The sequence below is a fragment of the Mastigoproctus giganteus genome, chromosome 14 (genome assembly GCF_048544385.1).
Source record: "Mastigoproctus giganteus isolate SK-2022 chromosome 14, ASM4854438v1, whole genome shotgun sequence".
Taxonomy (NCBI): domain Eukaryota; kingdom Metazoa; phylum Arthropoda; class Arachnida; order Uropygi; family Thelyphonidae; genus Mastigoproctus; species Mastigoproctus giganteus.
In genome coordinates, this window is record NC_143588.1 from 26,624,732 (window position 1) to 26,637,579 (window position 12,848).

The 12,848-nt window shown below is 36.3% G+C and overlaps 1 protein-coding gene across 3 annotated transcripts in view; it reads left to right on the forward strand.

The window, feature by feature from the left end:
- Positions 1-1,465: 1,465 nt before the first annotated feature.
- The window catches only part of Cdc27 (cell division cycle protein 27), a 472,030-nt gene continuing 460,647 nt past the window's right edge, over positions 1,466-12,848 (forward strand). For all 3 annotated transcript variants that reach the window (XM_090389309.1, XM_090389310.1, XM_090389311.1), the window contains exon 1: positions 1,466-1,589. In XM_090389309.1, the coding sequence (XP_090245435.1) occupies positions 1,566-1,589 (24 nt within the window). In that variant the 5' untranslated portion in view covers positions 1,466-1,565. The remainder of the gene's footprint in view (positions 1,590-12,848) is intronic.

Sequence of the window (12,848 nt, forward strand, 5' to 3'; positions counted from 1 at the left end):
TTGTCAATGATATATAGGAATTTTTCTAGCAGGGATAAGGAGGTGATTATTCCCTTGTATAAGGCAATGGTCAGGCCACACCTAGAGTACTGTATACAGGCCTGGAGGCCTCATTTCAAGAAGGATGTAGAGCTGCTGGAACGAGTACAGAGAAGAGCAACAAGATTAGTGAATGGAACAAAGGGGTGCTCTTACGAAGAAAGGCTTAAGTTTTGCGAATTACAGTGTCTGGAGACTAGGCACCAGCGAGGTGATCTGATAGAGGTCTACAAAGCCTTGAATGGTTTGAGCATGCTCAGTGCTGATGGGAATCTTCCTCTTGCTCAGAATAATGACCTGATAGGGCATAAGTTCAAATTGAGGAAAGACAGATGTAGGATAGATGTGCGGAAATTTGCCTTTAGCCAGCGGGTGGTTGGTTGGTGGAACAGGCTTCCATCCCTTGTCGTGGAAATTGATAGCCGAAATAAGTTTAAGGCTCAGCTGGACAGGTATTTCGAACGAACAGAGGGGTGATGTGGAAGTGGTTATTTTTTATTTATTTATTTTACTTTATTTATTTATTTATTTTTTTTTTTGGCTGATGCTGCATAAGCTTGCTTTCTTGCATCAAATGCCTCTACTAATGCTAAAGCTAATGCTAATGCTATAATAATAAAACAGTTGCCAAATCGATTAATTCCATAAGTTTATAGAAAATTTTTAAAAATATGAACAAATTTTATTGATATATTTGTTTTTATGAATTTTATGCTTTGTAATATAAAACCTAGGTCTTAAATAATACACTATATATAAGTTGTTGGTGCCTATATTTCAAGCTAAATTTTAAAAAAACTGTATTTATAACTTCAATTTTCTTTATTTTCTATTTCATGGAGGTGATCAATTCTGAATGGCTGATATGTTAGATATAAAATTCATGAGCGTTGTTGTTTATTACAATAATGTTAATTGCCATGTTAAATTAACATAATTATATGTTATTAATTTTAATATGTATTTAGCAGTCACTGGCTTGAACCACAGTCCACTCAAAGAGCGTGTGGTACTGCAACACGCTCTTTACTCTTTGCTTAATATCAGTCTGACCTTACCGAGTGATCAAGAGCGAGGGTTAGTAGATAAAAAAAGTATACTGTACTTAGTATACTTTTCTCTACTAGAAAAGAGAAAAGTGTACTTAGTAAAGAAAAATAATTTTACATGAAAATTTGGGCAAAAATTTAAAAATTGGGACATCTGGTAAAATCAATAGAGCGTTGGAGGTACAATTTGGCTCATGAGATATTAGAGTGCTGAAAAAGTTTTTTTTTTTAAACCTTTTTTTTAAATGAAATCAAAAGAGGGATCTGAATTTAAGCTGCTGCCCTCTGCTGGACTGGTTTCTTTCGTTAGTCTGAGATCGTTTTGAATCTGGTAACATGGTGGTTTGCGCTGTAAAAAGTTGATGTATATAGACAATATTAGAAACTTCGCAACCCTTTGGTTGTGAAATTGCACTTTACGTAACATTCACCAATATATATAAATATACAGAAGCATATTAGTGCCATTAGTTTATAATGATCGTTCAGGAACCAGTTCAAGTAAGTTCATTTGCAACCTTGGCACTCGTAACGGAATTTTAATCCTTAGTAAATGCACTGTCACTCTCAAAATAAGTTTACTGTTTACAGTTTAATTAAGCATATAAATTTTGTTCTTTAAAGCATGAAGTGATGCCACCATTAACTTTTCATACTGGAAAATATGAATCCGAATGGTAGGTCCAGGGCTGGGCCTTAGATCAGTGGGGATGAAGCTGGTGTAATGCACCAGTCCTCGGACTGAAAAGGGCCCTAAATTCCAAGGAGGCCTCCAAGGGCAATGAGAACGCCTTGTCCTTTTCCCGAGCTTTAATTCTCGCACCCGTGTTCCCTAGACTTAAGAGAAGAGATCCTCCGATAAGTTCGTTTAGCTTATTAGGCATCATCGTGATGTTTACGTGTGTGTAGCTAGGTTTCCTAGTTGTCACATTGATTAAAAAATATTATTTTTTAGATATAGATAATGAATTTTTTATAAAATGAACATTTTTATCTGGTTCATTCAATGATAAGTAGTGAATTTATTAGTAAAGAATTATTTTTATTCAGTTTGCAGTAAGCATATTATCTACTTTTACACAAGTGACATTAGTATTCTTAAATTGAAGTGTGAATTGTAAAAAAAAAAAAAAATATTTTCCAAATCATTTGTTGCACAATTATTTCGTCCTCAGGCCATCCATTATCTGCTCATTTGCTTATTTGTTTTCAGTGTGCTTTTCCATGATAGCATTTTATTATCTTTCAGAGTCCTTTCTTAATATTACGTAGCTATCCTTTTTAGGAACAAATTATAATCTTTATTTTCTTCAAGATTTCTAGCAATTCAACTGAGATTTATAGGATCTTTTAATCCAATAAAAATAAATAGTCTCAAAATTTTTAAGTATGTATATGATTATAAACCACAGTAGTTTTTCTTCATTTTATTTTTGTATTCCATTAATAACTTCAGCCAAATTCAAAATTATAGTGTCTTAAGAACTAAAATTTTATTTTTCATGTGCAGTATACTGTTTTGTTTCTGAAACATAACAGAAACAGAATCAAGTAAAATTTCAATAAACAATATAAGAACCACAAAAATATGGTCTACTTTCATGTTTTTTAAAATAAATTATTTTTACTAGCTGTTTAAGATGGTTAAAGCAGGGTTTTAACAAGTTTATCAATCTTGTTTGTTTGGCAGATACTTGCAGTGCATTTTGTCAGTGAACCTGTCACAGCTTTGTCTCTTATGCAGTTTATAAGCTAACATCAGATCCAAAAGGACTTGCCTCTTTTACAGAGTTGTTGTTCGTTTTTAGGTGCATCAGCGACTTACACCATATTGCCCCATTGTGTATTATGTCTGCAGGGAAGAAAGTTTATGAGCTGATTTACATGTTATGTGGGCTGAAAACTAGTATAACTCATAGGAAAGCCCTGCACCTTTTGCTTAAGATCGGCCAATTACAGCCTTGATTGAACATACTTTCAGAATTTCTGTGCATCATTGATGGGATTTGAACCCAGACCTTTTACAATGCTGTGTGACATAGTGGTTTCACCACTTGTTATTCATTTGTAGAGGTCTGGGTTTAAATCTTGTCAGAGAAATTGTTAAAGGAATTATTCAGTTGGGGTTGTAGTAAGATGATATCAGGTAAAGGGCCCCCCTCAAAGTTATTCTGGGTTTTTTGGGGCTACATTCAATTGATTTGTGACACTCCTATCAACATAATACACTGGTGCAATATGGTCTAAGACTGTGGTTCCCAAACTGTGGTGTGGCACCCTGGGGCCCGCAGAGAACTCACAGGGGTGTCACAGGATATTTTAAATTTTCGAAGAAAAATAAGTTGGTAAGTGATTGTAGTTATTTAAGAATGAAATACAAATCTTATTTTTTCTTTCAATTTATGTGTATTATTTTTTCAAATGGCTACTAAGTTGTAAGGATATAAATACTTATTAAGTTGTTTGGACCTAACTATTTAATAAACAGAACTGTTAGGTATTTCTTTTGGCCTAGGGGTGCCATGAAAAAAATACTGAGACACTAAGGCTGCCGTGAACCGAGAAAGTTTGGGAACCTCTGGCCGAAGATGTTGATGCATTGTAACAACAAAGAAGTTTACACAACTATTTGTAAACCATTCTATATAAAACCGTACTTATTTTTCTACAGAGGTATCTTATCAGATTTTTCTGATCTGGTTTAGTTAACTCTGTCAAATACATCTGATGAGATGCTCAGATTTGTGAGGTATATTCCAATTTAGTGTAATGCAGTGGCTCCCAAACTACTGAGATCTATGGACCCTTTCAAAAATCAAAAAAAGTTTATGGACACCCAAAAAAAAAAAAAAAGTTTGTGGACCCCTATATATAACATATGCATATATATACACACAGGGTGTTTCAAAAATGATGGTCAATAATTTAAAGGTGAAAAGTACAAACTAAAATAAGCAAAAAAGTCCCAGTGAACATCAGGCCGCAAATGAATCGTTTTTGAGATAATGCACATTTTCTATTAAGATCTGCTACCACTGACTATGGGAGCACTAGTTTAGTCAAAAGCTGTGAATCCTTTGCTAAAGGCGGTTTTTTTTAAACAAAAAAAAGTAATACATTTTTAATTTTTGGTTTCAACACCACAGGATTTTACAAATGTTACATGTTACAGGATGTTCTTTCTAACACCCTTTCCTCAACGTCAGGTCTTATGCTTCTTCTCGTACTCCATGTGCGAAGCGCCCAGGTTCTCTAAGGCGCTGATGTACTTTGATGAATGTTGCCTGTTGGCTGCCTTCAGCGGGGGGAATGCTTCTTGGTACAAACGTGCAGCCTCGAGTGCACTGCTGTTGGCTTTACCATACATGAAGTGTATGTCTGCATACTCTTCGTTGCTGTAACCTCTTTCCATGTTGACTATCCTTTGACAAGTACTAGTATGCCTGCTACATCTCAGAGCATTGAGAGAGGGGAAAGGGAGAGAATGAGCATAACCTAACCTAACCTAAACAAACCAGTCAGTGGCGAATCCCAATCTGTACAGTTCATCTTGTCAGTGGTGGATTCCAACTAGAAATGTGGAGTATCTCAAAAATGATTCACTTAAGGACCCATGTTTACTAGGCTTTTTTTGCATATTGTAGTCTATACAGTTCACCTTTAAATTATTGACTATCACTTGAACACCCTGTATATGTGGTCAACCAGTGTTTTGCGGACCACCCTGAGACTGGTCAACGGACCCCAATTTGGGAAATGCTGGTATAACGAATGTCATGTTTAATCAGGGACGTTCCTAGGGTATGTGACACCTGGGTGCGAATTGAAATTTGCCCCCCCCCTCCCTTAAAATTTTTTGCATATGTGTATATAAGTTTCAGGTTTTCAGGTGCTCCTTGAACGTTGCCGCCCAGGTGCAGTGTACCCATTGCACCCTCAGGATGTCCCCTGTGTTTAATACTATTAGTGACATAAGGTTATCAAACTGGATGTTAATTATTATACTCAGTATGATTTTGGGCTCTTTGTGCACATTTGCAATATGCATTCTGAATGTGTTGTTAAAAGTATACCTCTACTTCTCTGTGCATAAGTAAATTATTACATGAAATATAATTTTAGATGTCTTCATTTTCAAATAAACCTTACAAATGTAGTTTATTTGTGGTAGTTTCAGTACATTTCTGTAATTTGCCTTTGAATATTCTTTGGTGTTTTGTTTGTTTGGGAGTTTTTTTTTTTTTTTTGAGTAAATTAATTTTGTATTTTTGTCATTCACATGAAAGTATCTCCATGGCTTTCATACTTTGAGCAATTTCATTATTTCATTAAAAAATAAAAATAACCAGTGGCCTTAAGTAGAAGTTGGTGTTTAGTGTGTTTAACAGGATCCACAGGTTGCTTGCGTGAATCTAACTCTGGAATAGCAGTATTTGGGACAGTTTTTTTTTTTTCAAATAAATTATCTACTTTTATTTCAGTTTTGTCATACAAAGTCCTGGAAATTGACTATAAATTTCTATTTATATTATGATTATAGTGTGGATTACAGTGGTAAAGGTTAACAAAATTTTACATTATGTCCATATAAATTGCATGCAGTTGGGCTCAATATTTAGTTACTTCAAATTTCCATTTAACTTTGCATAAATATTTTTATGATATTCATTACTAAATTTAATAATGGTGTTATAGCGTGTGTTACAGGATCCACAGGTTACTTGCTTAATCCCTTCACTATTGTGTTGCACTATGGCCATAGTTATCAATGCACCTAATAAATCCCCAAACAAACAAACAAACAATAACCTTCTCTTGGGTTTCATTAAAGATAATATGAGAACTTCTATTACTTATGCTGAAAGATTTGATCAGAACAGTTGTGTAACTTGCAGACTTCAAGGAAATTCTTTAACATATAAGGACTTATGCTCATGTTACAAACCCGAGGGGGGCATAGATTCAAACTGAGGAAAGACAGTTGTAGAATAGATATATGGAAGTTTGTCTTTAGCTAGCAGGTAGTTGTTTGCTGGAACAAGCTTCCATCTGTTGTTGTGTAGGTTGATAGCTTAAATAAATTCAGGGCAGAACTAGACAAACATTTTGGAATGAATGGATCAGTGAAATGTGAATTTTTTTTTTTTTATTTTGGCTGATGCTGTATAAGCTTGCTTTCTTGCATCATGTGCCTCTGCTAATGCTAACTTGACTGTCAATTAGATATTTTGAATCACAGAAGGTGTCATAACTCTTGAGTTTCATATTATTTGCATATTTCATCTTCAAGTTAAATACAAATGTTTATTGTGCTGCCAGCATTTTTATTTATGCTGCTTTCAACGCTATGTTCTTATTCTTATTATTGTGCATTTTGTGCATTTGCCTTTCAGGTGCCAGTACATAGTTTTTATGCTACTCTAGTTCAGTGCTTTTCAACCATTTTTCACCAATTGAACTTTTGTGTTATTGAGCCTTCCTTGGAACCACAAAATTTTTAAAAACAGTGATAATTAACAATAATTAAAAATATTAACTGCTCTTCTCATCCATTTCAACAGATCCATGTCTTTCCTAAAATGAGGCTTCCCGACCTGTATGCAGTAGCAGCAGTAGTGACAAATGATACAAGAAAGTAAGCTTATCTATAACATCAGCCAAAAAAAAGACAGTACTTCCCATTTCACCGTCCCATCCCCTCTAAAGGTTTATCAAGTTCTTGAATTTATTCAAATTATCCATCTATACAGAACCATTGGGTGTTTGTTCCAAATTTTCCTTCACCCTCTGGCTGAAGGAAAATTTTGCCTATCTAACATGCAACTATTCATCTCTAGTTTGAATTTATGCCCCCTCACACGCATGTACATGTGCATGCATGCATGCATGCATGCACGCGTGTGTGTGTGTGTGGACTAAGCAAGAGGTAGGATTCCATCACCATTGGACTTATTCAATCCATTCAAAGCCTTAAACACCTCTTTTGGAACTCCTCGTTAGTGCTTAGTCTCTAGACTGCAGTTTCTATAAAAAAGGCTTTTCCTGGGTAAGAGCACCCTTTTGCTCCCATCACCAACTTTGTTGCTGTTCTCTGCTGCTGTTCCAACAGATCTACATCCTTCCTAAAATGAAGCTTTCAGACTTGTATGCCGTACTCAAGATATGGCCTAACCATTGCCTTATACAATGGAATAATCACATCTTTTAACCCTGCTGGCAAAATTCCTCTGTATCAGGGATGGCCATCTTAATTTGCGATGTGTTCTTTAAAAAATGAAGTTAAAAATGTGCCGCAATCTACCATCTCAAGAATTTCATTGCACATGGTTAAAAAAGGTAATAAACACATATTGAAAAATTTTTATAAATTTTAAAATTAAATACAATTCAGAATTCTTATTTTAAATTTGTATATATTTAAATTTATTCGAAGTTTGTGTCTTCGTATCATCTACCAAGCTTTCAAAATCGGTGATATACTATGATAAGGCCAACCATAATGAATCTGTATGCAAGTCCATAAGAGTAAGGATGGAGATATGTGGAACCAAAACAGAAATTTAAAAGTTCACTGCATTTTTTTTTACAATTGGGTACTTTTCTCAGCAAACATATTTCCAGAAGTCTTTTTCTAAGGATCTGGCTTTTAGGAAGATATCGTTTCATATTTTAAAGTAATATTTTCTCCATGTGAAAAATCAGAGCAATTTTTTCTGCAATTTGTTTCGTATCTAAGTCAACATTAAATGGATAAGAAATATATTGAACAATATCTTCAATTGTTTCAAAATCATCCACAACTTTCTCAATTTCAGAAACATATCTCTCACTATTAAATTCAAAAGCAAGATATTTTTGCAAATGATCTTTCATATTTGCAAAATGATCGAGTTTTTTTTCTTTGAGCTCCTTAGCCATTGCCAAAAATTGATATTTATATGCAGAAATACTACTAATCACGTCACCCACATTTTTACACCGATGGGCCACCTAATATGATGTTGGTCCTCCATGTGCAGCCAAAACAGCTCGTTTTGGCTGCACATGGAGGACTGCAAGATTTCTAAATGCTGCAAGATTTCTAAATGTGTCTCGTGGTATCTGGTACCAACTCGTAACCGGAAGATCCATCCATGGTTGAGACGCCGCGGATTGGAGTTGCTGTTCCAACACAAACCACAGATGCTCGATGGGATTGATGTCTGCAGAATTTGGAGGCCAGAGCAATACCTGGAAGTCTTACTCATGTTCCGCGAACTAGTCTCGAACAATCTGTGTGGTGTGGCACAGCACATTATCCTGTTGAAAGACTCCATTGCCAGAGGGGAAGACCTTTGCCATGAAAGGGTGTACCTGGTCTGCAATGATGTTTAGGATAGACGTCAGAGTACCTGGATGACTGGACCCAGGGTATCCAAGCATAACATCGCCCAAAGCATGACGCAGCTGCCGGCTTGTTTTCATCCCACAATGCATCTGGGCACCATCACTTTCTCCAGATAAATGACGCACATGTACCCAGCTGTCCACATGGTTCAGCAGGACATGTGATTTATCGGACCAGACGACCTTCTCCCAATCACTTAAGTTCCAATTTTGATGCTCGCGTGCCTCTTGTAGGTGCTGGCCTGCCGGTGAACCGTGGTTAGCATGGGCACGCAGAGTGGCCTGCAGCTACACAGCCTCATTTTCAGCAGAGTTCAATATACTGTGTGTTGTGACACATTACTCCTGTCATCAGCATTCCAGTTACCGGCGAGTTGCGCCATAGTCACCCTTCTGTTGCCACGTACCAACCGAGAGAGCCTTTGCACATCGATGAGCCATGGTCGTCCAACATCTTGCCGGCGGTTTGTGGGGTTTCCCTCCTCGCACCACTTTCGGTAGGTACCAACCTATAAAGAATAGGTTGTATAAAGAATAGGTTGAATAGGTACCAACCACGGCTAACCGTGAGCATCCCACCAGCCATGCCATTTCGGATATGCTGTAGTTTGCACGGGTAGCACAGTGATATCGTCACCGTCCTCCCCCACACCCTGTGGAAAAGGCCCAGGTTCAAATCCTGTCGATGATGCGAACTTTAGTGGGCTTTTTTCACTCGGTGGCTGAGTTAGTTGGTCTCAGGCGTAGATAGCAAGGTTTTTTCCCCAGAAACTGGGATTTTTCATTCAGCAAACAGACAAATTGACCATAGAACACAAACAATTAACAGACATAAGACACAGCCCGGCAGATGAATTTAATTATTCGGGTGGCCTAAATATAATATTTTGGTTTGGATATGCTCTGACCCAGTTGTCTGGCCATTTATTATAATTTGGCCTTTGTCAAACTCGCTTAAGTCCACTGCCTTTCCCATCTCAAGAACAAGAGTAACACTGATTAATGGAGCTCAGTATCAGGTGTTTTTTATACCATGTCCCTACCCGTGCATGCACTGTAGTTCACCTGCAGTTGCTTCGATTTCTGTAATGACTCGCTGGTTGGCTCAACGGTGTAATTTTTTCTTGTAATTCCAAATTCAGATCACTTAATTTACTGGTAAAATCTACCAAAAAGCCAGATCACACAACCACTGTATCTTGTAGCTGCTGATAATCATCTCCCCAGTGATCAACAAATTTTTTAATTTCATTCAGTAAATTTCGAAATCTGTGAAACTTACTCTGACTCAGCCACCTCACATCTGTGTGTAATATCAGATCTGGTTCATTTTCATCGAGTTGCATTTTGAAAAGACTGCTTTGAAGAGATTGTCCTCTGATGGAATTCATGATTTTGAAAGCTATGTCCATAACACTTAGTATTTAATATTTTGCTAACACTGCTGGTGGATGATACAGTGGTAACTCAAAAAATCTGGGAATTCATCATCCTTTTGGCACAATGCGACAAATCCGTTATGATGCCCGTCATTGCTTTGGCACCATCTGTTGTTATTGATACGAGCTTAAATAGTAGTCATTTAATTTTTTCAATAAAATTTTTGAATGCGTTAATATATCAAGACCTCTAGTTCTTTTTTTTAACGAAATCATCCCCACCAGTTCTCTAGTGGCAGAATCATCAAAAACCATAAGAATAAAAATGAGCAATTGAGCTGTATCATTAACATCTGTAGCTTCACTCAGCTTTAAAAAAAGACACACCATTAGCAATATGAGCATGGAATTGTTTGCTCACATTTTTACTAATTTTTTTGATGCGTCGCATCACAGTATTTCAAGATAATTGCGGATCTTGAAGAGCACTTTTAATTTAATTTTTGTTCTTAAAATATTCAAAAAGAGAATCTTTTATTTATAAAAATGTGTACAGTAATACCCCGAAGTTATGCGATAGGTGGGTCTGACGAAAATCGCTTAAGTCGAATTCGCGTAAGTCGGGGTACAACTTTGCATATAAATACATATAAATTTTGTTTAATTGGGACCAAGGACTAACAAAAACACTAGTTTAGAAGAAAAATATTTAATAAAATTGCAGTTCTTTATACATATTAATACAAAATATGTATTAAAAAAATAAATGAGTTACGTAAAAAAGTTATGTCGATGGCTTCATAAAATCTAACAAATTCGTCTGACGACACAGCGTCTTCTTTTTTTCATGCAGAATTTCTTCATAGCAAGCTAAAATTTTTTTTATTCCTTGCTTTGTAGCTGTAACGCGTTCTTCAATTGAGCTGAGACCTTCTGTCAAGCTTGCAATTGTCATGTGCTTTATGTGCTTTTCTGGTGGAACTGGGTCCGAAGTGTCGGATACTTCAGTGATGTTTTGCTTACGCATCTCTATGAGCTCATTCATTATCAGCTCCTGACTATGTGAATCCATCAGCTCGTTGACATCATCACCATTTATGTCCAAATCTAATTGCCTGGCAAGATTAACAACTTCTTCTATCACATGAGCGACATGATCAGTTTCTGGCATTGTTTTCGTCTCGGTTTTGAAAAAAAATGGACAAAGTTACTTCCAGACACCATTCAATGTTTTTTTGTGAATTTCATCCCAAGATTCTTCAATGATTCTTACAGCATCTAAAAGATTGAATTGTTTCCAAAAGTCTTTAACAGATATCTCACTATTTTGTCTCATAGCTTCATTCAGACGTGCAAACGAACACCTCGTGTAGTAAGCCTTGAATGTTTTGATGATTCCCTGGTCCATCGGTTGAAGCAAGTTGGTTGTGTTTGGAGGCAAAAACACAACTTTCACATGTGGGTCGAAATTAATTAGGGTGGCAGGAGGGTGACCGGGTGCATTGTCAATAAGAAGCATCACTTTAAATGGAATCTGTTTAGACTTGCAATAACGTTCGACTTCGGGTATGAAATGGTGACCAAACCAGTCCTCAAAAACGGAAGCTGTCACCCAAGCTTTATGATTTGACTTCAAAATCACTGGTAAGCTAATTTTAGATATACACCAAACGAAAAAATCAAGAACCGCGTAACTCCGAGTTCGCGTAAGTCGGGGTAGTGTAAGTCGAGGTATTACTGTATTTGATCAATTCACCATCAGGAAATGGTTTGCACTTTTTTGCAAGAAGGTGACTCACTTTAAATGATGCTACAGTTGCTGCTTTAGATTGCAAATTAGGTGTCATGAAAAAATTTTTTTTTCTCGAATAATCTGGATTTAATTCCTTTTAATTTATTTTTTCTAAGGTCACTATTAGGCGGAAAATCCGATTGGTATTTACCATGGAGTGCATTCAAGTGCCTTTCTAAATTTCCCTTTCTGGGTATAGCCACGGAAGCATTGCAAATCAAACAACATTTTTCTTTTATCATTACAAAAAAGTATTCTAGTTCCCACTCTTGATGAAAATGATACTTTTTACCCATTTTCGTAGGATTCATTTTAAATCAAAGGGTATTAAATTAACGTGTAAGTACTGTCCAGTTATTAATATTAAGTAAGCTAAATAAGAATTCGACACATACACTATGCTCTCCACAAACATAACTGCGTGAATTTTCAGTCGACAAGAGTAGTCACATGGTTCAACGGATTTCTAATTAGCATATGCAGTGGGGCGCATAATAATAATAATAATAATAATAATAATAATAATAATAATAACAGTTGAGACAACAGATGAATTTGACAGAATGAGGTAGAGAGATTTTAAGCCAGAGAAGATCAAAAAAGAGGAGATTCCAAATTACGAAGTGTCTGACAGGGAATATCGGAATGGACATATGCACAAGTACCACCTTTGTGGTGAAAGGAATCATACAGCGAATAATTTGGGCAACTGAGATGAGCAGTAGTTGAATCAACCAGTAACTGAAATTCTGTTAGAAAAAGTACATGCAGTTTGGCAGAGTGCAAGTGGGTAATGGACATTGTTGAGATTAGAATTGAGACCACGTATATTTGTGAAATGAACTAGGAAGTGTTTGGGAGTAAGTGTTTGACAATTCATGGTGTAATCATGTATGAAGTAATGAAATTTTTTTGATATGGGTACACATGGTAAGAATATACCCAGATCTTTGACATAACGTGGCCTCGACCCTCCCCCCCCCCCACATACACACTATTTGGACTCCCTCCAGTCACTATCTAGCAAGATTATACACTAGCTGATCCCGAAGCCTCCTAAAGAGTTACAAATAGGTTCGGTTCAGTACAGTTTTAGAGCTGTACCCTCAAAATGTAAGGAAGATTGGATCTCACCATGATGTCCATCATAACCTCAAAAGTTATCAGTCATACTGCATGATAGAAGAGATGAGAGAGAGGGTT